This window comes from Delphinus delphis, chromosome 14, assembly GCF_949987515.2.
Source record: "Delphinus delphis chromosome 14, mDelDel1.2, whole genome shotgun sequence".
NCBI classification, from domain to species: domain Eukaryota; kingdom Metazoa; phylum Chordata; class Mammalia; order Artiodactyla; family Delphinidae; genus Delphinus; species Delphinus delphis.
The window spans coordinates 8,031,706-8,056,169 of NC_082696.1; the positions used below are offsets into that span (position 1 = coordinate 8,031,706).

Consider the following 24,464-nt stretch of genomic DNA (forward strand, 5'->3'; position numbering starts at 1 on the left):
AACCCCGGCTCTACCTTACACGGCTCTACCCCGCCTCCCCGTTCCGTCACAGAACTCCGCCCTACCGACCACCTTTTCTAGAAGGCACTAGAATGTGCAAACGCGCACGCGCAATTTGTGCGTAGTAGGGAAAACTTCGGCCCGGCGCCCTCTTCCTCCAGCGGTCCGAGATACTGACTTCCGCCCTCCTACCTTCGCGCCCTTCTCATTCGCTCTCTAATTGAGCGAAAGTGCTGGATCCGCCCCCTTCAGGGTCCTCACTTCCTGCGCGTTCACGATTCTCCACCCTCCTCCCCATTTTTCTTTCCCGCCCTGCCCCGCGGCCCGGCCAGGGAGCTGGGAGGAGTGGAATTCCCAGTAGCTCTCGCGGCGTAGCGCAGGCCAGCTCCACGGAGTCGCCGCTGCTGTGGCCGTCGCCCGGCCCAGGAACAAGACGCTTGCTGCCCGCGGTGTGAGTGAAACTCGACGTGTGCCCTGCCGCGAAGATGGAGGGGCCCTTGTCCGTGTTCGGGGACCGCAGCACTGGGGAGGCGATCCGCTCCCAGAACGGTAAGGGCGGGCGAGGCCTGCGGCGGGCCCGCGGCGGTGCGCCACCCTCCCCTGCCTCGCTGGGGCAGTGGCTGCCGTGCTCACGCCTTCCCTTCTCTCCCCAGAAAGAGCCCCCCGGGTGGCACGGGCGGCGTCTCCGACCCGCGGCGGGTCTCGGCGCTTCGGGGCGGCAGCGCCCTCTTCCCGGAGCGCGGCATTCCCGAGGGCGCAGCGCGGTTTTAACTAGAGCTGCCCGGATGCTGCGGTCGTGAGGCTGGCGAGGCGCGCCCCGACCTGGAGGGCGGGCTCCGCGCACCGACACGTGCCGCCGTGCCTCGAGTCCCAGAGAGCCGGGTGCCCTGCGCCCTTTTGTCTTGATGCTAATCAGGAAGGGTGTCCACCGCAATCTCTGGGTCTCCTTTTAGGGCCATTCACCAGGAAGAACTGGCTTTAACGGCTCGTTTTACTGAGGGGCGAATGGCCATCAGCCACTCTTCAAGACGACTTGCCCGTGGTCCCCCTGCCGATTCAGTCCGTACCCCACCTGTCGCTGACCACTTCTTGTAACAAAGCTAGCTGACGAAGTTTTTGTTGAATGTTAAATGATAAACACATTTTATCTAGTAGATTTTAACCGCTTAAAGCATTGTTGAGATGGTTTACACTTCAGAAGTCACGAATGCCAGTCCCTCGTACTGTCATTTGATAGATTCCTATTTTTGTCATAAGCAAATTTGAAGTATAGTCAGAACCTTTGGATTACCGCTTTTTTGATTCACAAAGTTTTGTTAATTTTAATAGAACTTTTTTTTTCTTAAACCTGCCAGAGTCTGAAGGAAAAGGCTGATACGTATTTATTTCTGTTCTGTGTGGAGTGGAAGAATCTGAAATGTCGAAGAGTAGATTATGTTTTAATTTTATGAGACAATAAAGTGGGTACTCTCTACAACACTTGGCGTCCCCTTGGCTGTTGAATTCAGACTCTGTGTTACTAGCCACTCCCCTCCCCGTATTAGACTTTTAATAGCTAATTTTCAAATTGGGACGGATTTGTAGATTTGAAAAATTCAGAGGCTGTTGCATGTCACTTACTTCTTTTAGGCTGAAATGATTGTCCTTGGAATCAAGGATTTTCTAATTTCTTTCTTTCATTTCTGCAGTCATGGCTGCAGCTTCGATTGCCAATATTGTGAAAAGTTCTCTTGGTCCAGTTGGCTTGGATAAAATGTTAGTGGATGATATTGGTGTAAGTATATCTAAACATCGTGTTAGTGACTTTAAGGGAAAAAAACGGTTCATAAACACCTTGCTTTGTAAATTCTTTGTTTTTATCAGGATGCTAGTGTTGAAAGGTATACCGAAGGTGAATGTATTATAATGGGGTTGTTCTAACTTAGGGGATATTCTGTTTCTGTGGGTGATTATGTCAGTTTTTCTTTCCCGGGAAATTTCTTAGGATGTAACCATTACTAATGATGGTGCGACCATCCTGAAGTTACTGGAGGTGGAACACCCTGCAGCCAGAGTTCTTTGCGAGCTTGCTGACCTGCAAGACAAAGAAGTGGGAGACGGAACTACCTCCGTGGTAGGTAAAGACTAATGGACTAATGGCTAAATACTAGTATACCTTTTAAAATCAAACTTTCAGAAAGTGAAGCCAGAGGTAAGTCATTTGTTTTGGGGGTAGTGGTTCAGAAACAAAATTTGAAGACTTGTGGTTATAGCTAGTTTGTACAATTCAAGTAGAAAAGAAACTTAAGAGATAATTTAATATAATCCTCACTTTAAATGTTTTTGCGAGTTTTACGAATTTTTTCTCAGCTATTATTCATGCATCACGCAGAATTTTTTTTAATGGTTTCTTTTTAAAGGAAAAAAAAGTGTCTTTTTTTTCTCCTCCCCTCACAGCCTGAGGCCCAGGAATTCCTAAAACCTTACCAGTTTTTTAAAAACAACATGTTTTTATATTTTAAAGGCTAACAAGTGATCTCATGAGTTCAAATGGGAGTTTGAGAAAGTTTGTAAACACGATCAGTAACATGATTTAAACTCCTTGAAGATCACCCAGCACCCTGATGTAGTAGAAACACTATTATTTGGTGAGGAGCAAATAATAATTTGCTGTAAAGAAACAAGCAGTGGTTTGTGGTAGAAGATGGTTGTTTCTAGATTAAACTTTAAGCCATGGAAGAATGAAATCTATCTCTTCTAAAATAATGATAATGGTCTTTGTTCAGTAACTTGTTTATGATAACGTAGTTTTTAAAGTATAACTATAATTTCCCCCAAAAGATGCAGACTAAATTTTTTCAAAGTTTTTTTTAATTAAAAAATAATTTTTGGTGTACTTAGAAGGATGATTTTTAAAATAATAACGTAAAATAGTACAGATCAAGAATTCCCTGGCGGTTCAGTGGTTAGGACTCCGCACTTTCACTGCCGAGGGCCTGGGTTCAATCCCTGGTTGGGGAACTAATATCCTGCAAGCTGTGCACAGCCAAATAAATAAATAAATAGTACAGATAATCTGAGTGGTCAGGCTCTTCATTTAGCTTATGTTGAGCACTTCATCTTGAAGAGTAATGGATGTGTCTCCTATTGTTGTACTGACTCTTATCTGGCTTTAGCTATTTGCGTATACAATACCGTGTAGGGGTGTCTTTTTCTGGTTTCTAATAAGCAGTTATGCATTTCACCACTGTTACCGTTCTGGTTCTTAATATCTGATGCGTGTTAGTGTTGTTTGTACATATGTGTTGCACGTAATGAAAGGCTATTGTGAGAGTAATGGATGTTTTCTCTGCAGGTTATTATTGCAGCAGAACTTCTAAAAAATGCAGATGAACTTGTCAAACAGAAAATTCATCCCACATCAGTTATTAGTGGCTATCGACTTGCTTGCAAGTAAGATTGTTTACATTCAGAGAAAATTTTATATATTATTTAATGTAATAGTTGCCAACAGTCTGTTCTTTAAATGTTTCAATTAATGACTAAATCTTACTTTGAAAAAGTTGTATTTTAGCATTTAAGTAAATATTTGAAGTAGGAAGTTGGGCCAGTATCCTTTTCTTCCCATTTGACTACCACGTTATCTTCTAATAATAGATTTAGTGGCTATGCTTATGGGATAGATTAAAATTGCCGTGATCTGAAGAGGGAGGATTATTTGTGTCCTCCTCCTATATGAAATGGCTGAACAGAAAATTGATGCCTCTGACATCCTGACACAATGATAAAGCAAAAATTTTGAGTAGTGAATTTGTTTTCTTCCCCACACTTCAAACAGGGAAGCAGTGCGTTATATCAGTGAGAATCTAATTATTAACACTGATGAACTTGGAAAGGATTGCCTGATCAATGCTGCTAAGACATCGATGTCTTCCAAAATCATTGGAATGTATCCTTCTGATGGTCCAGTAAAGTGTAGGCTTTTTTAAAAGTAAGACGCTGTGTTAGTTTTTCTGCCAGATGATGCTGTATGGAAATTGCCTGTTCCCTCCTTTTCTAGGGGGAAAAGTAATACAAAGTATGTGTAAAAGTAGTATGCAGATAGTGATAAATAGTACTCTAACATTTTGGTGGCGTATATAATGGTTGTTTCTTTGATGAGATTGCTAAAAGGAAGTGCCTTTGAATTACCCTTGATTTTCATGTGCACCCGCTGTCCATCCCGAGTCTGTTGTTCTCCTTAACTGTTGGCTTAGAAGTGGAGATTTCTTTGCTAATATGGTGGTAGACGCTGTACTTGCTGTTAAATACACGGATGTCAGAGGCCAGCCTCGCTATCCAGTCAATTCCATTAATATTCTGAAAGCCCATGGGAGAAGTCAGATGGAGAGTATGCTCATCAATGGCTATGCACTCAACTGTGTGGTGGGATCCCAGGGTAAGGCTTATGGTTTGATTTGGTCGTGTAACGAGAATACTAAAGGATAAAGTTAGCTGTTTGTGGACTGTATAACTACATTTTCAGGTGAACTATCCAGGATGTGCATTTACTGTTCTTTAGTGAAGCCCAGAGAAAAAGGAAATGGTCCATAATGTTGCCAATTCCTCTTTTGTAATTTAATTACATATAACTTAAGAAAAATGCAAATTAAAAGAAAACACGTGTGTTTAATGCCATTTAAGTGTTTGTTTCTAAGGGTAAAAGTAATAAAAGCCAAATTCGTTTACATACAACAATTTAAAATCTCTGCAGATCTCTAAGGATAGGTGTGTTTTATAAAAGGTAACAATGTTATAGTTACTGTAAAGGTACTTAACGTTATGTTCAATTTTAGGCATGCCCAAGAGAATAGTGAATGCAAAAATTGCTTGCCTTGACTTCAGCCTGCAGAAAACAAAAATGAAGCTTGGTGTACAAGTGGTTATTACAGACCCTGAAAAACTGGACCAGATTAGACAGAGGTATGTTGAGAGATTCATTTTTGACCTTGGACAGGGGATGTTTGTAAAGTACCCTTTTTTAGAGCAGGTGACAGTAAACTAAAAAGAATGAGTGGTAGGTCTAATAGGTAGCAGGGTATGATGATTAGGCAAGTAGTTTTTTTGTTTTCAAGTGAGTGTCTTGGAGGACTTTAAATATTAACGTTTTTAACCAAAGTTTTAACTGAAGTCAAACTATATTTTACCCAAACTGTTTGGAAAATTAGAAAACATGGTGATGATTTAAGAGAGATTTGAGTGATACATGAAAATCAACGTTCTGTGGAATTTTGGTTTTATGAGTATATTGATGCATCCAGGAATGTGTTTCCTCAAGTGGTACAAGAACCAAACAGTATAGTGTTGATTCTGCCAGGTACCAGGTAGTTCATACGTCCATATCTATTGACTGGCATGCTAGAGAGCTAGTCGGGAAGAGGTACTCCCTTTTTTTTCCTTTGTTTTTTGGCCGAACCATGCGGCACACGGGATCTTAGTTCCCCAACCAGGGATCGCATCCCCTGCTGTGGAAGCACGAAGTCTTAATTGCTGGACCACCAGGGAAGTCCCAAGATGTACTCTTAACTATCTGCATGTGTATTCTTTCCATCACAGGTCAGCCCCTCTAGAATAAGTATTCAGAGCCTGTTGCCTTCTGCTTTTAGAGTCTTGCTTCCTCTATTATTCTTTCTCAACTGCATCTTCAACTGCTAATTCTACTCTTCGTTCCTTTCTGGATTCCACTTGTACCTCTCTTATCCCTAAATAAAAGCCTCTTGTGCCCCCAGGTGTTCCAATTACTCTGTCCTTCCTCAGTTCTTCATAGCCAGATGTCACGAGTGATTTACACAAAAACCTTCCTGGTGTTCTATTTCTCATACCCTCTTCAACTGTGTTCTCCACTGGAGGACCGCTTGCTCAGGTCACTAGTGATCACGGCTGTGAAATTCATTAGACATGTTCAATTTCCGCTTGACCTTTATCAAGCCTTTGACTGCTTGAAAGACTTTCCGAGGATAGAGCAGTTTTGTGATACTACCTCATCTATTCCTGTGCCTGCGTGGCCAACGTCTCTGTGCTGGAGACTCCCAAATCTATTTCTCTGAGCTTTAATTGATTGAATGCTTCTTAAGCATCTCAAAGTCATTATGTCTAAAATTGAACTTGTGATGATACCCCCAAATCTGCTCTTTGCCATTTTAGTTAGGGACCCCTCTATTCAGGCAGAAGACTGGGAAATGTCTGTAACTCCTTTTTACTTAATACTCTTTCCCTTTCTAATCTGTCATCAAGACCACTTGATTTCTATCTATAAATTAAATCTCAAATTCACCTACTTTTCCATTTCCATTTTCTTGCCCCAGACTATTGGAGAGGCACCCAAGCTGGTCGTCTTGGTTTCAGTCTTGTTCCCGCCCAGGCTATTCTTCTCACAGCAGCCAAGTGGATCTCATTGCTTGCAAGGCCAGAACCTTTTGGAGGCTTCCCCTTCACTCTAGGATAGGTTTTGTGTTGTTTTTTTTTTTTTTTTTTTTTTGGCGGTACGCGGGCCTCTCACTGTTGTGGCCTCTCCCGCTGCGGAGCACAGGCTCCAGACGCGCAGGCTCAGCGGCCATGGCTCACGGGCCCAGCCGCTCCGCGGCATGTGGGATCTTCCTGGACCGGGGCATGAACCTGTGTCCCCTGCGTCGGCAGGCGGACTCACCACTGCGCCACCAAGGAAGCTCTAGGATAGGTTTTTAAATTCCTTATATAACTCTTTTTATTGTGCTCTACCACGGCTGAAACTAGAATCCACCAAAGCTCTACTTCCGCAGGCCCCTAAGAGTTTTCCTTCGTCTGCCCAAAATATATTCTGTGCCTACTTGTTTTTGTTTTTGTTTTCGTTTTTGTGGTACGCGGGCCTCACTGTTGTGGCCTCTCCCGTTGTGGAGCACAGGCTCCGGATGTGCAGGCTCAGCGGCCATGGTTCACGGGCCCAGCCGCTCCGCAACATGTGGGATCTTCCCGGACTGGGGCACGAACCCGTGTCCCCTGCATCGGCAGGCGGACTCTCAACCACTGCGCCACCAGGGAAGCCCGTGCCTACTTGTTTTGACTGGTTAATTTTTTAGTTTATTTTTTAGTTGATAAATCTCTCAAAAGAAGCTTTTCTTTCCCCCTCAATCTGAATTATTCTCTGCTGTGAGCTCCTATACTTTGTCTTCCTGGGGCTTAAGCACAGTTTCTAGCTATATTTCTGTGTCTGCAATTGTAAGCTCTGTGAAGGTAGAGGGTGAATCATTTCCTTTGCTTTGTAGCCCCCATCTTTAGTATCATGTTTGACGTGCAGTATTTGTTTAGTGTATATACAGAGTTTTATTTTGAGGTTCACCTTTAACTCATTTTATTAAGATCCTTTGATCTCATCTACTATTCTTTGAATGAGTAAAATGGTCTCAGCTGTCTCTGTATTGGCTATTTTTCAAATCTGTGTATGTTTCCCATAGTTTGGGATTTCCATTTCCTTCTGGCAGTTTCACCTGAGTATCCCAGGGGCTTCAGACTCATCTTGTTGAAACAGGAACTCTGTCATCTTGCAGCCCAACCTTTTAGCATTTATTTCACTCCAGGAGTCAGTGGCTGAACCTCCCAGTTACCCAAGCCATAAACTTTGACTTATCTGCTCAGGCCATCTATTCTCAGATAGATTCACCTCCAGTTATCACCTTGTTGTCTTCATTCCTTCATCTTTTGAAAACACAGACTGATAACGTTACTTTCACTTAAAAATATTAAACACCTTCTCAGTTCACACTAACATCCCTACAAGACTAACAAGAACCTACAAGGTTCTTCACTTTTTGATCCCACCTGCAGTTTCAACTCTGGACCCCTGTATTAACTCCAGACCTTTAGCTTTCCTTGTCCCACCTGCCAGGCTGGATGCATGGCTCTCATGCACTTGTAGTCTCTGTACTGCACTGAGTAACATTAGCCCTGGAGTTTGGTTGTCCCAGATCCTTGAAGGCAGGGACGCTGCTTCCTTTCTAACCACAGTTCTTGGTTAAGAGCTCAAATTGGGGTGGGGGAGAGCTAACTGGTAGTTTTTAATCCCTTTTCTGTAAATTGGACCGATTTAAATTCTGGTCATAGAAGGGAGAGAATAAATTTTTTTTTTTTTGGCTGCATTGGGTCTTTGTTGCTGTGCGCGGGCTTTCTCTAGTTGTGGCAAGCGGGGGCTTCTTATTGTGGGGGCTTCTCTTGTTGCAGAGCGCGGGCTCTAGGTGCACAGGCTTCAGTAGTTGCGGCTTGCGGGCTCTAGAGCGCAGGCTCAGTAGTTGTGGCGCACAGGCTTAGTTGCTCCGCAGCATATGGGATCTTCCCAGACCAGGGCTCGAACCCGTGTCCCCTGCATTGGCAAGTGGATTCTTAACCACTGTGCCACCAGGGAAGTCCCTAGTTAATATAATTTAATCTGCAATTATTTTGTGAAAAATACTTAATGGAAGTTCGAGCTGTATTTAACATAACAAACACAGCAGATAACTTTAGGTTACTACTCAAATACTTGTCTTTGTAGAGAGTCAGATATCACCAAGGAGCGAATCCAGAAGATCCTGGCAACTGGTGCCAATGTTATTCTAACCACTGGTGGAATTGACGACATGTGTCTGAAGTATTTTGTGGAGACTGGTGCTATGGCAGTTCGAAGAGTTTTAAAAAGGGACCTTAAACGCGTTGCTAAAGCTTCCGGAGGTGAGTCTCCTGCCGGCTCTCGGATACTGTTACTACCCAGGACCGTGTCCCTTTACATTGGATGTTAACAATAAGCAGCTCCAGAAACGTAACAGTTTTTACTTTTTACTCCCTTAGTGCTTTGTGCTACAGATAATGTGTATAGAGGCGTGTTTTTATGTAACTGGGCAAGTTCTTTTACTTGCTCCACCTCAAAGTGACATGGTTCCATCTTAGGATAAAAGGACAGTTGGTTGCCTGATGCTTAACTGTAAACCTTAACCTTACCTTTATATGACACCTCTATCATAAATACATGTGTCTGAATCTAAGGCAGGATTTGAAAATACTCATGAAAGAACAGTGTTTACAGATCTTTGTAATTACTTTAATAGCAACTATTCTGTCGACCCTGGCCAATTTGGAAGGTGAAGAAACTTTTGAAGCTTCAATGTTGGGACAAGCAGAAGAGGTGGTACAGGAGAGAATTTGCGATGATGAACTGATCTTGATTAAAAAGTAAGAGCTACTTTCTAAATTATAAAGCTCTACAGATTTTATTTATTAATGAGTGAAAATAGGTTACCTTCCCATTTATTTGCTGCTATATAGTCTGTCAGTGATATAAGCAGTTATACGCATGGGATAAAATAATGTTGGGCCATTGTAAATTGAGGTGAAGTAACCATTTCATCTCTTCTCCATGGTCTAGACATTGCTTCCGTGTCTAAATGTCCTGTGTAAGCAGGATTTAATCAAGGCACTTAGACTGAATTTCTGCATGGATTTATTAAAGCATTGATTTGAGAATTTCCCTGTTTTTGAAATAGCACTAAGGCTCGTACCTCTGCGTCGGTCATCTTACGCGGCGCAAACGATTTCATGTGTGACGAGATGGAGCGCTCTTTACATGATGCGCTTTGTGTGGTGAAGAGAGTTTTGGAGTCGAAATCTGTGGTTCCTGGTGGCGGCGCCGTAGAGGCGGCCCTGTCCATATACCTCGAAAACTACGCAACCAGCATGGTAAGAGCATCTGGAAGCCCGTTTTCATTTCTGGAAGGGCACGGCACTTTGTTCACATGAATACGTCTCTTCTGCGACCTTAGCTGCCGCTGTGGGTGTTAATTTTCTTCCTTCTGTGAAGACACCTCATTGTCTTTGTTCTCAGGGCTCCCGGGAGCAGCTCGCTATTGCCGAGTTCGCAAGGTCTCTTCTTGTTATTCCCAACACTCTGGCCGTTAATGCTGCCCAAGACTCCATAGATCTGGTTGCAAAATTAAGAGCTTTTCATAATGAGGCTCAGGTTAACCCAGAACGCAAAAATCTCAAATGGTAAGCATACTTGACATTTTTCATTGTCACCTGTATGTCATATATGGTAGTTTGGTTTTTGTTTTAAACTCACGAAGGATGATGACTAGTGATTATTAGCATTGGTGTGTGTCTTAGTTATCAGATCGGATTCCTCACCTTTCCCTGCTGCTGTGGGTAGAGTCATTTACCTACAGTAGGAAGGTTCCAGAGAGGAAATTATTTTTGGGTGGTCCATACCTGTTTTTAAGCAACCTCCTTTTAAGATATTAAATGATGTTTAGAAACAATTTCTTTACTACCATCGAGGCTTTCTACACCTCTTTCAGTGCTGAATTTGTTTATCCATAATCAATTACTTTAGACTTATAGGGATCTACTGTAAGGTCCCAGCGTTTCCCAAGGTTAACATTTGAATGGAATAGCTGGCACTAATGAGACTACCACCTAGTCAACTTTTTAAATATTTATTTGGCTGCGCCTAGTAAATATTAAATATTTATTTGGCTGCGCTTAGTTGCGACGTATAGGATCTTCAGTTGCAGCAGGCGGGCTCTTATTTGTGGCATGTGGGATCTAATTCCCTGGCCAGGGATTGAACCCAGGCCCACTGCATTGGGAATGTGGAGTCTTAACCACTGGACCACCAGGGAAGTCCCCCTAGTCAACTTTTAAAGGAGTGGAATAGGATGGGTGTGAACTATGAAAGAGGCCATTTAATAGGTTTTTTTCTAAATTGCAGGATTGGTCTTGACTTGGTCAATGGTAAACCCCGAGACAACAAACAAGCAGGGGTGTTTGAACCAACCATAGTTAAAGTTAAAAGTTTGAAATTTGCAACTGAAGCTGCAATTACCATTCTTCGAATTGATGATCTTATTAAATTACACCCAGAAAGCAAAGATGATAAGCATGGAGGTTACGAAGATGCTGTTCACTCTGGAGCCCTTGATGACTGATGTCTTTTATTTATGACAATGTTAGATGCATTTATCTTGTTGTACCTCGAGTATTACACATTAAAGTGCAAAAAGCTGTCAAGTCTTGGGATTCTTATGAAGTGGGAGATAGTTTCCATCCTCACTTTGGTCCTCTGATTTCACTAACTTAGTATTTTATTAGTTTAAAAAGAAACGAGGTTCACGTTTAGTTTAAGCATAATTAATGGTTAAGCAGTTTCATCCTCTCAGAACACACATTGCTATTCCCATCCCACCCCCAATGCACAGGGCAGCAACCCCACGATGTCCACCCTTGCGCTCCATCGTGTGCAACAGGGTAACGAGAATCCGGCAGCCAGATGCTCCAAGAGGATGGCCCAGGGCTATAGCTCCTCCTTCAGTGTTGACCTAAGGGGTACATAAGATTCGTATCATTTATTTTTCTCTGGACATAAAGTTAGAATCCCAGACTTGTCTTTTTCCTCTTAATGTCATACCAGTTAACTACCCTTTCAAATTCAGTTTTTAGTTCAAGTTGCTTAGGAAGTGATTTGTACCCTTGTGGCATCCATTCTGACTACCTTAGTTTAAGACTGAAAATACCCTCTTCCTGTGGGAAGTGAACTAATGCACACAAGTTTTTTTGCCTTAGGAAGCAATAAAATAAGTGAACTCCCAAGTCCATCAGGAACTTACCTAGCACCCACCCCTTACTGTATGGCCAGTACCTGGGACACATCCTGTGTTTTGCTGTTTACAGTGTTAAGATCGCATTGTGAATGTTCATTTGCAAGCTCTCGTCAGGACTGCGTGCTCAGGTTTACCTTCTCTGGGTTTAATCCAAGTTCTTTAGCTATTGCAACAGACACGGCTGCAAAGGCTTCATTGATTTCAAATACGTCAACATCCTCCAGCGACCAGCCTGCTTTTGCAACCTAAAGGAAAGGTTAATGGAAGAGAGCTAAAATCTCAAGTGGAACCATTCTTCATTGTAGGTGTAGAAGCAGAATATACTGTATGATATTGAAGGATCTCTTGAAAATGCCACTCTGAGTTCCAAGCGGTAACACATTTTGCCTTGGTGACACCAATTCTAAAAGGTTTAAGGATAAAACCCCTTGGAAATTCTATACTGTCTTCAAATTTGAACCGCTTAACACGTGGCCGTGAGGTTATAGAGCAGAACTAGTTGCCCTATAAAGCAGATGAGCCAAATGCGGCCTGCTCTTCGCGGAAGGGAAAGAACACTATAGATATAAGTAAGTGAATAAGCTCAGTTACGGCTAACGGGAGGATGTCTCCTTTTGAGACAATGCAAGTGAAGCCTGATAGGAATAAATATGAAAATAAAATCAAGCTCAGTCTCGGCATTTTGGAGTGGGAAGGATCTGAGCGAAGGTTTGAAGGAGGTAGAAGTTAATAAGCATTTACAAGTTACTGGTCTGGTCCCAAAGAGGCTTTAGCAACAAAAAGGACAGGTGCTAACATTGGAAATTAAACTCACAGCTTGCTTTATTGCTGGAATTGGTCCTATTCCCATAATGGAAGGCTCCACACCTGCTTGTGACCAGGAAACTATCTGTGCTAGGGATGTAAGCCCACGGCTATCAGCTTCTGACTTCTTCATAAGAACCACAGCTGCAGCACCATCATTTATTCCTGTAAAATATGAATGTCTTAATTTCCACAACAGTGCTCACTAAGTTACATACCTGTGTCTACTTTCTCCAACACCTGAAGACATGGGTTAAGTTAATACCTTTTGACAAGATGATATAACAGACACAGAACATTCCAATGGGATAAAGAGTGGAAAGGTTAAAGCAGTGGGGGAGGGGAGATTAATGAAAAGAAATGGAAGAAATAGCCCAGACCTCATAGGAGGTAATGGGAGTTCCGGGTTTTGGAAAAGGACAGAGGTGGTAGATAAAATCTGGAGTTCCCTAATTTGCTTTTTCACTTGGTGTCTCGTTAGGATACTGCAAGGAAACCAAATCCACTTTGCAGTGTGTTGTACAGGTTAAGTCATAAATCTAAATATGAAGAAACATGATCAAAACTACATTTTCTCCTAAAGCAACGAAAACAAGGTTTTAGAGTAATTTGTGTATAAATAATTGATGAAATGAAATTAAAAAGGTATTAACTTAGTAGACCTAGCAGAAGATAATACTCCCACAACTGCCCTTCAGAAAATCTAACCTGAAGCATTAGCTGGGGTGACGGTTCCTGTTCCATCTGTAAGGAAGCAAGGCTTTAGCTTAGACATGGCTTCCATGTTGCTCCCATGGCGAGGAAACTCATCTGTTTTAACTTCAGTAAGACCTGAGAAAAGGGAAAATCGTTACCCAAGATTAGTACAGTTCCTCAGACGTGATATAGAAGGATTCACATTTGGAAGAAAAGGTTTATTATAAAATACTTTTATTCCAATAGGAAAGTACACACTAGTACAAATTATTGTAAAGACATGTTTTCCATATCCAGACAGCCCTTTCTGAGGAAGGCAGTTACAGGGACTTCTTTGCTTAAAAGGTTGCTAAGATTTGGGGTATATAGGTCTTGGCTGGTTACAACTGACTGGATCTAGGGTGTCAAAGCCAGTCTCATAAAGGCTGGGCATAATCGATGTCAGTCATCAGTAACAGAACTTGACTAGAGCGTTCCATGTTAGAGAATAGCTAAGTGACCCCAGAAGATCCACCCTCAAATATGAAACACACACAGAAGCAACAGGAAGTAATGGACATTTGCTTCGGAGGAGATTGAGCCTGTAGGCATAGAAAGGTCGGCTGCTTTCTCCAATTTCTCCTAAAACGCTCCATCTACACAGCCATGTGGAGACCCTGGGCGAAAAGTGTCTGGATGCTGACACAGCCTCCCATGTCTCCTTCCCTGCCTCACATTCAGATCTATCCTGAATATATCTTTGCAACCTGAAAGACAACTGAGACACGATGTATAAACATTCCTATATGTTATTCTTTTGAATATTAATAATTTACTTATAAATAGCCCCGTTGATGTTTAAACCATTATGACTGGGCTTCCCTGGTGGCGCAGTGGTTAAGAATCCCCCTGCCAATGCAGGAAACACGGGTTCGAGCCCTGGTCCGGGAAGATCCAACATGCCACGGAGCAACTAAACCCGTGTGCCACAACTACTGAGCCTGAGCTCTAGAGCCCGTGAGCGATGACTACTGAGCCCATGTGCCACAACTACTGAAGTTCGCCTGCCGCAACTACTGAGCCTGTGGTCTAGAGCCTGCGAGCTACAACTGCTGAAGCCTGTGTGCCTAGAGCCCGTGCTCCACAATGAGAGAAGCCACCACAATGAGAAGCCCGTGCACCGCAACAAAGAGTAGCCCCCGATCGCCGCAACTAGAGAAAGCCCGTGCGCAGCAACAAAGACCCAACGTAGCCAAAAATATAAGTAAGTAAATTTATATATATAAAAACACCTTTATGACTTACACACCCACCTTTTTTAGAAGATACAAAAACCGGTACAATCTCTTTGTCAAAATGGCCAGCTTTCTGTGCGCTTTCTGTCCTGTTCTGGGACACAACTGCAACCTTGTCCTGATCTTCTCTACTCACTTGCCATTTGTTGGCTACATTTTCAGCTGTGAAAGAAAAACAATAAAGCAAAAACCAAACATTTTTAGGAACTGGCTTTTGGTAGCTCAAGTTTTTCACCTTCAAACAAGCACTGAGGCCCAACAATGGCAAGCTCGCTGGTGGACTGAGACAGTGCTCTGCGGCAATCTTGCCTCCCACTGAACGTGGAAACGTTGCAGTGATTCTTAAGAAGCCATTTCCTTTCTTTGCTTCCTTCCTTCTCTTTTCCTTTCTATAAAATAACTTTCGGAAATTTCATTTATGTGGCTTCACCAGTTCATATTTTTTGCCCCATTTGCTTTATCATTCTCTCTGAACCATTTGATGGAAAGTTGTAGACACCATGCCCCTATATCTCTAAATTTTAATTTCACTGTATATTTTCCCCCCACAAAGGCCATTTTCTTACACAACCACAGCTACCAAAATCAGGAAATTTAACAGTGATAAAATACTATTATCTAATTCTTAGTCCATATTCAAGTTTCACCTATTGACCCAATGATGCCCTTTAGAGCTAATTTATTTGTTCAGTCCAGTAATGTCCAGTCCAGGATCACGCACTGCATTTCACCGTCCATCTCTTTAGTTTCTTTTTATTTGGAACACCTCCTTAGACTTTGTGTTTTGTTTTTTATTTTAAAGTTTATGATGTGCTATGTGAGGCTCAGTAGTTCTAGGAAACCATGTTTTTATTTTTATTATTATTTTTTTTGGCCACGCAGCATGTGGGAATCTTAGTTCCCCCGCCAGGGATGGAACCCGCACCCTGCACTGGAAGCGAGGAGTCCCAACCACTGGACCACCAGGGAAGTCCCTGTCTCTGTGTTTCTTAACCTTGATATTTCTGAAGGGCAGGGGCTAGTTATTTTGTCAGATGTCATCAATTTGGGTTTGTTTGGCTCATGTTTCCTCAAGATTAGATTATGTGTGAAAGCACTGAACGATGATTATATACTATCTTCTCACTGAATCATTTATTTATTTATTTATTTATTTATTTATTTATGGCTGTGTTGGGTCTTCGTTGCTTTGCGAGGGCTTTCTCTAGTTGCGGCGAGCGGGGGCTACTCTTCATTGGGATGCACGGGCTTCTAACTGTGGTGGCCTCTCTTTGTTGCAGCGCACAGGCTAGGCACACGGGCTTCAGTAGTTGTGGCTCACGGGTTCTAGAGCGCAAGCTCAGTAGTTGTGGCGCACGGGCTTAGTTGCTCCGTGGCATGTGGGATCTTCCCGGACCAGGGCTCGAACCCATGTCCCCTGCATTGGCAGGGGGATTCCTAACCACTGCACCACGAGGGAAGTCCCTCACTGAATCTTATCAGGATACAAGTGGGAGTTTATCTCAGGTGATGTTAGCTTTGCTCACTTGATTAGAGTAGCATCCACCATATTTCTACACTGTAAAGTTAGTGTAGTGTATTTTGTGTGCAATAGCACTATATCTTAAAAAACAATGTACATAACTTAATTAAAAAATACCTTATTGCTAAAAAATGCTAACCATCATCTGAGCCTTCAGCAAGTTCTAGCAGTAACATCAAAGATCTTTCTGTTTCCTGCTTCGTCAAAATTGTTTTGGGTATTCTAGGTCCAGGCTTTTCATATCACCATAACAAATATAAAAATGAAAAAGTTGGAATATTGCAAAAGTTACCAAAATGTGACCCAGAGACCTGCGGTGAGCAAATGCTGTTGGGAAAATGGCACTGACAGAATTGCTTGACACAGCGTGGCCACAAACGTTCAATTTGTAAAAACACAGTATCTGTGAAGCGCAACAGAAACTTGTTTGAAATTTGTTTCTAAGATGATTAGTTTGGGTCTAGAGTAGCCCTTACCCTGGGCCCTACCCTAAACTGTGGCCTTTCTTAGATGTCAATGGAGTGTCCAGTGGGTTCAGTAAAGTCTCTACTGTTGTTGGTCAAAACTTCTGTGTCCCCCAGCAATCTAAAATCTCCATTCAGGGACTTCCCTGGTGGTCCAGTGGTTAAGACTCCAGGCTTCCACTGCAGGGGGCATGGGTTCAATCCCTGGTCGGGGAACTAAGATCCTGCATGCCACATTGAGCAGCCAAAAAAAAAAAAAAAATCTCCATTCATGTTCCTAGAAGCTGCTTCTACTAGGCCTTGTAGAGCGTTGCCCTGAACATCCATAGCTAAACATTTGGCCAAACCTTAAGGGGACCCTTAGCAGATTTCTGGAGCTCCTCTTCTTCTCTCCAGTGCTCTGCCCCACAAACCTAGCCATCTGAGCAGCCCCAGACTCTGATCTCTACCTCTCCAGTTCTTTGAAGCCACTTTTCCCCAGATGAAAAGTTAGGAAAGCAGCCCCAGGTAGAGATCTAGTTATAGTGGGTCTTTCCCTTCTTTCAAGAAGCTCAGTTTTGCATGATTGTTGGCCGTTTGAAAACGGTTGATATATTCTGACCAGTCTTATACTTGTTTATAGTAGGAGGTCTAGTCTTTACTAATTACTACATCATGGCCTGAGCCATTATCTTTTCTTTTTAAGCAACAGAAATTTATTTTCCCACAATTCAGGAGGGTAGGCGCCCAAAATCAAGGCACCGGCAGCCTTGTTTTCTCCTGAGGGCCCTCTCCTTGGAAACCTTCTCACTATATCTTCACATGGTCTTCTGTGCCCACATCTCTGGTATTCCTCTTTTGATAAGGATACGAGTCAGATTGAATTAGGGCCCAGGCTGAAAGCCTCATTTCAACTTAATTACCCCTTAAAAGGCCCCACCTCCAAGTACAGGTCACATTCTGAGGTCCTGGGGGTTAGGGAATAGGAATTTTGGAAGAACACAATTCAGTCCATGACACCTCGGAAAGGGCTGGGGAGCTAAATGTTTAATGACCATCTCCGGTGATGTTGAGGCAGTTAGCTTGGACTGTGGCACTCTGAGAAACTGACACGTTAGGCCCTAGTACAGCACACATTGCCCGCGATGCCCAGCCATCTCTGCTGCGGCTGTCAGTCCCACAGCGACAGAGACGCCCTGAACTTCTCACTGTCCCCGCCTCTCCAAGCCCTCCCTCCCTTCCAGGCACTCACACACACTGTTCCCTCTGCCTGGAACCTCGCCCTTCCCCTCCTTATCTTTTCTTTTCACAGAACCAGAGCCGCTGCCAGGCATCTGAGCAAGATGCTTAACCTCTCAGGGTTGGTTTCTTTAACTCAAAACTTAAAATGTTCTTAAGTTTTACATTATGTGCAGTAAAGACAGGAGTTCTTTTGATCTTCCAGTTGCTTTGCCAGTACACCTAAACCACAGGAGCCTTCTAGACGGATGAAGACCTGACTGCGTAGTGCAACGAAGAGTTAGGTACCAGAAGTACTAGTTTATCTCTGATGTTGCTTTTGCCACAAAGCCACTATTTGTGAGCTCTGTTCTGTCATATGGTAAAGTGAGAGTTTGATCCAGAAGAACTCTGAGGCACCTCCCACTACTAACATTCCCTGACAATCAAGGAGTCACAAAGGACAGAGGGAATACGTCCCCACTTCGGTTCATCAAATGGGAACTATCCCTGTCATCAGGGATACAAAATGATTAGGACACAGTCCCTGCCCTGAAAGAGGAAAGCACCTGCAAAGCCGATTATTATAGGATCTGTTTTAAACTTTTTACGGTTAGTATGTTTTCAGCCATGTTTGCCTTACCTGTAATGCCCATATGATAGTTGTGAAATGCATCTATAAGCCCATCACAGAGCATACTGTCAGTTAGCGGTGTATCCCCCATCCGGACTCCTGTCCTCAAGTGAACCAAGTGAGGAGCCTGAAAACAACAATACAAATAGATTAGGCTTGGTTGTAACTAGTCCTCTCCTTAGGATCCCACTCAGAACTATCCAGGGGGCTTCCCTGGTAGCGCAGTGGTTGAGAATCCACCTGCCAATGCAGGGGACACAGGTTCGAGCCCTGGTCCAGGAAGATCCCACATGCCACGGAGCAACTAAGCCCGTGCACCACAACTACTGAGCCCGCCTGCCAACTACTGAAGCCTGCACGCCTAGAGCCCATGCTCTGCAACAAAAGAAGCCACTGCAATGAGAAGCCTGTGCACTTCAACGAAAAGTAGCCCCTGCTCGCCACAATAGAGAAAGCCCGCGCGCAGCAACGAAGACCCAATGCAGCCAAAAATAAATACGTTTAAAAAAACCCAAAACAGCTATCCAGTGATTCCTCAGTCTTCACCTAGTCCCCCTTGTGACCCTTCTCCCCTGTTCCAGTCCATGTTCCTCCCCACCCAGGGCCCAGGGCCTGAAGACCCCTGGAATCAACAGGCTACTCCACCCTTCCTACTCCTGGAGACCCATTGCTCTCCTCCCCACCCATTTCCAGTCTTCTGTCAAACAAACCTACGCATTCTGTGTCCTATTTCCTTAAAAAGCTCTTTATTCTTTCCAAAGAAGCAACTAGTTGCCTATTAAATGAAGAGCTCATCAAAGGGCTTAAGTGATGGGAACAATGTGTTACTTATTTTGATGGGACACAATGCCTACAGTGAGAATAACCAGGTTGCTTAATTAACTGATAGGGAGAGATTTCTCAGTAGGGGATCCTCTTAACTCCTACCAACTCGATAGCAGCTATCAGAGAATGGAAAGACTCAAGAGTCAGAAGATCTCTATTGGAGTCCAGGCTCTGGGCCTCAGTTTCCTTACCTGTAAACTGGGAATAATACCAAGACTAAGGGCTGTTACGTCTGCGTGTTTACAAGCACAGCTATTAGTACGGTCCCATCAGAATCACTCCGATTACGTTTGCTACTTTCACCCTGCCTCCTCCAGAGCCTCCGCAAATGTGGGGCTGAGTCGACCTCTGCCTGCGGGATCCCCAGGTGAGACCCTGAACTCCTGCAGGAAGCTAGGGGATATATTTTTTCCTTTTCACCACTGTGCCGATTTGAGGGATGGAACTTGGTGAAACCAGTCCCACCTGGCAAGCCTACTGGAGAAAGGCACTACTCGGTGGTCCTCTTTTCCATATTCTATATTTACCAAAGGTCAACAAAATGTGGTCCCTGGAATATTCCTTGTCCTGTGCAGGAAGGTAAGTGGCATCATCTGTTTTCAACTTTTACTCACAATGAGAAAGAAATTTAAAGCGAAGTATATCAACTGACTAATGTTACAGGTTTAATTCAGAAAATACTTTACGCTTCAGTAACACTTAATTTTATTTATTTATTTATTTACTTTTGGCCACATTGGGTCTTCATTGCTGTGTGCGGGCTTTCTCTAGTTGTGGCGAGTGGGGGGCTACTCTTCGTTGCAGTGCGTGGGCTTCAGTAGTTGTGGTGCACGGGCTCTGTAGTTGTGGCTCGTGGGCTCTGTAGTTGTGGCTCACGGGCTCTAGAGCACAGGCTTGGTAGTTGTGGTGCACGGGCTTAGCTGCTCCGTGGCATGTGGGATCTTCCTGGACCAGGGCTCGAACCCGTGTCCCCTGCATTGGCAGGCAGATTCTCAACCACTGCGCCACCAGGGAAGCCCCAGTAACATTTTAGAAAAACATATATTCTGTTCCAGTCACACTGGTTGATAGGCTTTTTCTTCAACCTGGATTTCCCATCCAATTTAAAGAATAATTAATAATCAGGCAGGGATCAAGGTTCAATGCGTTTTTTACTTGTCCCCTGTTTGGTTCCAGCTCTGATACCATTGGTCTACCCTGCTATGGCAGTGGACAAGAGTTTATCAGTGAGAGGTCAGCGAGAGCCATCTCTTCAGAGGCCTTACCTTGCTCATGTTTTCCATGCCTCCTGCGACCACAATGCTGGAGTCTCCTACCACTATGGACTGGGCTGCAAGGCACACGGCTTTTAGGCCTGACCCACAGATCATTTGGCAGCTCCATGCTGGAACAGAGTAGGGGATTCCGGCACCCACACTGGCTTTTCGAACAGGATTCTGCCCACAACCTGGAGGAAGGAACAGAGAGGCCTCCCAGCAATCAAAGAGAAAGATAAAATGTTGGGATGAAAGTGAATGCAAAATCAGGAGATTGCCAGCTGGGTCTCTTGCCACTTCCCAGCCAAGGCAAGAGTTCCTGGCAGAGGCAAAGACCTGTGCGGACCTCACACCCATCCCAGTCTGACCCTTCAATACATATTGTCTTGTGCTGTTCTACAGATATTTTATTAATATAAGCTTTCGGGGCTTCCCTGGAGGTCCAGTGGTTAAGACTCCACGCTTCCAATGCAGGGGGCGCAGGTTCGATCCCTGGTCGGGGAACTAAGATCCCACGTGCCATGTGCCAAAAAATAAAGTGAAACAAAAAATTAAAAAATTTATGAACATCGGCTTTCTTCTCCACAAAGAAGTTATTAATACTGTAAGAAGGAACTGTCTTCCTGATCTTTCTCTAGGGCTTGAATAAGCACACACTCCCTTATAAACAGAGGGCAGAACTTCGGCATTATTCCTGTTTCTAACTACGGTTATTTGCTTCCTTGATCATGGCTTAAGACACCTGGGCAGATAAGAGGGTTACTTAAAAGAGGAAACCTCTGCTAAGAAGCACTTCTTTCCTTGCTTAATATCCATCACACCATGATTAACTGGTTACGTAACGAGATATGTACAAAATCAGAACTGACAATACCTTTCTATAATTCAGCTGTGGGCCCTTCCTTCAGGGAATGGGAAAGAAATACATCACATACTTAAGTTGGCAGAGAAGGGGGTGGAGTGGAAAGTTTCAAATATCTTCAGTCACCATTATCTGTTATCAACAGGTCAGTGTTTATACAGTGGCCGCTCTATTGCAAATTTCAGGTATACCCATACCGAACACCTCTCCTCAGTGAGTTTGTTGGAAAAGAACTAGCAAATGGGTCACTGAGAAAAATTTAGGGATTATATTCATGACGGTGTTATTAATCTGGGATTAGGCTGGGAGCCTAAAGTTTGAGATTGAAAATAGACGCAGGAAAAATTATTATTTTAAAATATTTATTTGGCTGTGTCGGGTCTTAGTTGCAGCACGCGGGATCTTCGTTATGGTATGCGGGATCTTTAGTTGCGGCATGTGGGATCTAGTTCCCTGACCAGGGATCAAACCCAGGCCCCCTGCATTGGGAGTGCAGTCTCAGCCACTGGACCACGAGGGAAGTCCCAGGAAAAATTATTTAAAAAACAGTATCAAAATGTTCTCAGGGACTTCCCTGGTGGTGCAGTGGTTAAGAATCCGCCTGCCAGTGCAGGGGACACGGGTTTGAGCCCTGGTCTGGGAAGATCCCACATGCCGCGGAGCAACTAAGCCCATGCTCCGCAACAAGAGAAACCACCGCAATGAGAAGCCCGCGCACCGCAACGAAGAGCAGCCCCCGCTCGCCGTGACTAGAGAAAGCCCGCGCGCAGCAACGAAGACCCAACGCAGCCAAAAATAAATAAATGAATAAATAAATGTTCTCTGAATTAAATTCATAGGATACTAGTTAATAAAGAAGACATTAATATTATTTAAGGTTCCTGCTTTTTAAGCTACAATGAATTACATCTGTATTTAAGTAAATAACTCCTTTATAAAAATGTTATGTATTTATTCATAACCCCCATCTTCAGCTACTTAGAGTAGTGGTGAACATAATTAACTAATGGTCTAGCATTTAGCAGAAAGTGAGGTCCATGAGACTGAGGATTCCTATCTGATATGAACCCTGTTTATCCCCAGCTGATAGAACAGTGCCTGGAGCGCAGCAGGTGTTCAGTAAACATTAGTTACATGACCCTGGAGGGTACCTGCGTAGGAGGTAGGACAGATGTGGGTTGTGATCCTGGATAATTACTCAATCTCTCAAACTTTCATTTACTCGTTCGTAAAATGGAGAGAATACGATCCAATAGACTTCCTGAGAGGATTAATGAAAGCACTAAACACGGGGTTTTTAAAGGCCCAGCACTTAGCAGGCCCTCAATAAACACAGCTGCTATTTTTATTCTAATTGTATGGAGATACCACACAGGTGAGAGGTGAGGTGAGGTGAGATATGGAAGAGAGAAACCAGGAGTGGAGGACCCTATGGCAACAGAGTAAGTAAGTCGTGGGTCTGGGAAGAAGAAAGGAGGGAGTGGCCCAAAGGCAGCCACCTTTGGGCCACCAGTAAAGTTACTCATATGCTTTAAAGCCCTGGAGAGTCAGGAGAAAGTGGCGTGCTTCGACTTTAAGGCTGCCCAAAAGGACAAGGTGAGAAAGGAGAATTAGGAAGAGGAACTACAAAACTACAAAGTAAAGGCACAGAAAAATGGGCCTGGTCTCAGATAAGGTAAGGACAAAAGGTGGCCGTAAGTGAGCGTGACCAACTATCACTAGGGGTAATTAGAATTTATGCTACTGAGTGAGCGTGATACTAGTTAAGAATAATTAGGAATTGTCAGTGGTCGTGGGTCTGTGAACCTAGTGGGAATGAGAAGTGAGCTGGGACACTGGTGATTCACCTCCGCCAGCCCTCCAGGGGTGATGCGCCCGTCTGGCAGTCTGGCAGCAACACACCTTGCCGGCTCGGAAGTGAGCCCTATGCGGGCAAGGACTAACCTGTGTTGGAGCTCTATCCCCAGCACCTAGCACAGGGCAGGGCACAGAGGAACTCAATACATTGTTACTGAATGTGTGACACTTTAGGGAAATACGGAAGGCCCTGCATACTCTCCCATGTGTCAGGCTGACCCTGCTTCTAAAGAAAGAAAAGGCAGTGGAGGACGGTGATCTAGGATAATGTAGGAAAAGTATATTAAAGACGCTTAGTGTTAAGCTGGAGAGAAGCACTGTTGGGGCTTGACAGAGGGGCGACAGGAGGTATTCCAACAGAGGGAACTCCGTAAGCAAATTTACGGAGGCAAGAAAACAAGTTTCTGAGTGTTGGTGGGGGGCCGGGGGAGGGGAGTGTTACTGGGCTGCTTCCAACAACCTGACCTCTCTGCTGGGGTCACTGTGGAGTTACCTGCTGCCAAAACGTGTCCAAATATGACCTCTGATACCTCTTCGGGAGCCACAGCGGCCCTTTTCAGGACCTCTCTGATGACAGTTGAGCCCAGGTCATAGACAGGAACGGTGGATAAGGCACCATTGAAGGAGCCTAGAACAGAAGGGAAGGCGAGGGCGATGGAGAGCGCGCCCAGGGCGGCGGGGGACCGGCGGCCCGGTGCTTTCCCCCTGCGCAGGCGCCCACCGCATCTCGTCTGGACACAGAGAGGAGCGTGGGTGCCTTGCAGCAGCCGAACCCCGGGGAGGCGGCCCCCAGGCCGTGCGGGGAAGCCGCGGACCCGCGAGAAACCTACACATCCACTCCCCAAATCCGAGCGGATGGGCGCGGCCCACGCTTTCCTAACAAGAGGGGTCCACACTCCCGCGAGTCCAGGGCCTTTGAAATCTATACAACACTAAGGACATTTGGGCAATTCTCTGTAATCCTCCTTTGACTAACGCGACCTCTGCCCAACGCCCCGGCACCCACCATCCAGTGGCCCCGCCCCTGAGGCCACAGGGCCGAGGTGGCGTCTCCTGAGGCTGGCCAATCAGGGGTCTCCCCAGCCAATGGGAGAGCCGGGATGCGCAGTGGCCCTACCCAAGAATCCAATCAGAACACTCGGAGTGGAGTGGACCTCACCGCGCGACGAGGGGGCGGGGAAGGCAGGCGGGCCAAGGAAGGCGCGAGGTGCCGGGTGCCGAGGGTCCCGGAGGTCCCGGGGGTCCCCGCGACCGGGCCGGGACGGGCCGAGCTCGCGCCTCAAACCCCATGCCGGGTCCGCCGACCGCTCACCTATGATGGTCCGCGCCGCCGAGACGATAACCACGGGGTCTGAGTCTGCACTCATCCTGCCGCACTACTGCCTCTCGAGCTACGGTTGGCCCAGTGCAGCCGGCTAGTGAGCAAGATCCAGCCCCGCCTCTGACATGCCGCTC

The 24,464-nt window shown here is 44.7% G+C and overlaps 2 protein-coding genes and 2 non-coding genes across 4 annotated transcripts; 3 read left to right on the top strand and 1 right to left on the bottom strand.

Annotated features, from left to right (window-relative positions):
• Positions 1-322: 322 nt before the first annotated feature.
• TCP1 (t-complex 1) lies at positions 323-11,024 on the top strand. Its single transcript, XM_060029688.1, has 12 exons — positions 323-549; positions 1,689-1,774; positions 1,985-2,113; positions 3,335-3,432; positions 3,818-3,928; positions 4,236-4,417; positions 4,815-4,941; positions 8,522-8,697; positions 9,072-9,195; positions 9,507-9,699; positions 9,845-10,008; positions 10,730-11,024. Exons 1-12 carry the CDS (start codon positions 486-488, stop codon positions 10,944-10,946), a joined length of 1,671 nt encoding a protein of 556 aa, XP_059885671.1. The 5' UTR covers positions 323-485; the 3' UTR covers positions 10,947-11,024.
• Positions 3,600-3,737, top strand: LOC132437473 (small nucleolar RNA SNORA29). Its single transcript, XR_009522056.1, has one exon. It is a non-coding gene; the product is annotated as a small nucleolar RNA SNORA29 (small nucleolar RNA).
• On the top strand, positions 9,263-9,394 carry LOC132437472 (small nucleolar RNA SNORA20). Its single transcript, XR_009522055.1, has one exon. It is a non-coding gene; the product is annotated as a small nucleolar RNA SNORA20 (small nucleolar RNA).
• Positions 10,969-24,455, bottom strand: ACAT2 (acetyl-CoA acetyltransferase 2). The gene is made up of 9 exons (XM_060029689.2): positions 24,322-24,455; positions 23,503-23,637; positions 20,300-20,481; positions 18,219-18,336; positions 14,411-14,554; positions 13,131-13,253; positions 12,433-12,587; positions 11,753-11,863; positions 10,969-11,336 (listed from the first exon to the last, which is right to left on the bottom strand). The coding sequence occupies exons 1-9, from the start codon at positions 24,374-24,376 to the stop codon at positions 11,166-11,168; spliced, it is 1,194 nt and encodes a 397-aa protein (XP_059885672.1). The 5' UTR covers positions 24,377-24,455; the 3' UTR covers positions 10,969-11,165.
• Between the last annotated feature and the right edge of the window lie 9 nt (positions 24,456-24,464).

Coding starts and splice junctions, on each gene's coding strand:
- ACAT2 (XM_060029689.2), bottom strand. CDS start 24,376: ATGAGTGCAGACTCAGACCCCGTGGTTATCGTCTCGGCGGCGCGGACC. Junction 18,337..20,299: donor GCATGGAAAACATGAGCAAG/GTAAGGCCTCTG, acceptor TGTTGTTTTCAG/GCTCCTCACTTGGTTCACTT. Junction 11,337..11,752: donor TTGGATTAAACCCAGAGAAG/GTAAACCTGAGC, acceptor TGTACCCCTTAG/GTCAACACTGAAGGAGGAGC.
- TCP1 (XM_060029688.1), top strand. CDS start 486: ATGGAGGGGCCCTTGTCCGTGTTCGGGGACCGCAGCACTGGGGAGGCG. Junction 9,196..9,506: donor GAACTGATCTTGATTAAAAA/GTAAGAGCTACT, acceptor TTTTTGAAATAG/CACTAAGGCTCGTACCTCTG. Junction 10,009..10,729: donor GAACGCAAAAATCTCAAATG/GTAAGCATACTT, acceptor TCTAAATTGCAG/GATTGGTCTTGACTTGGTCA.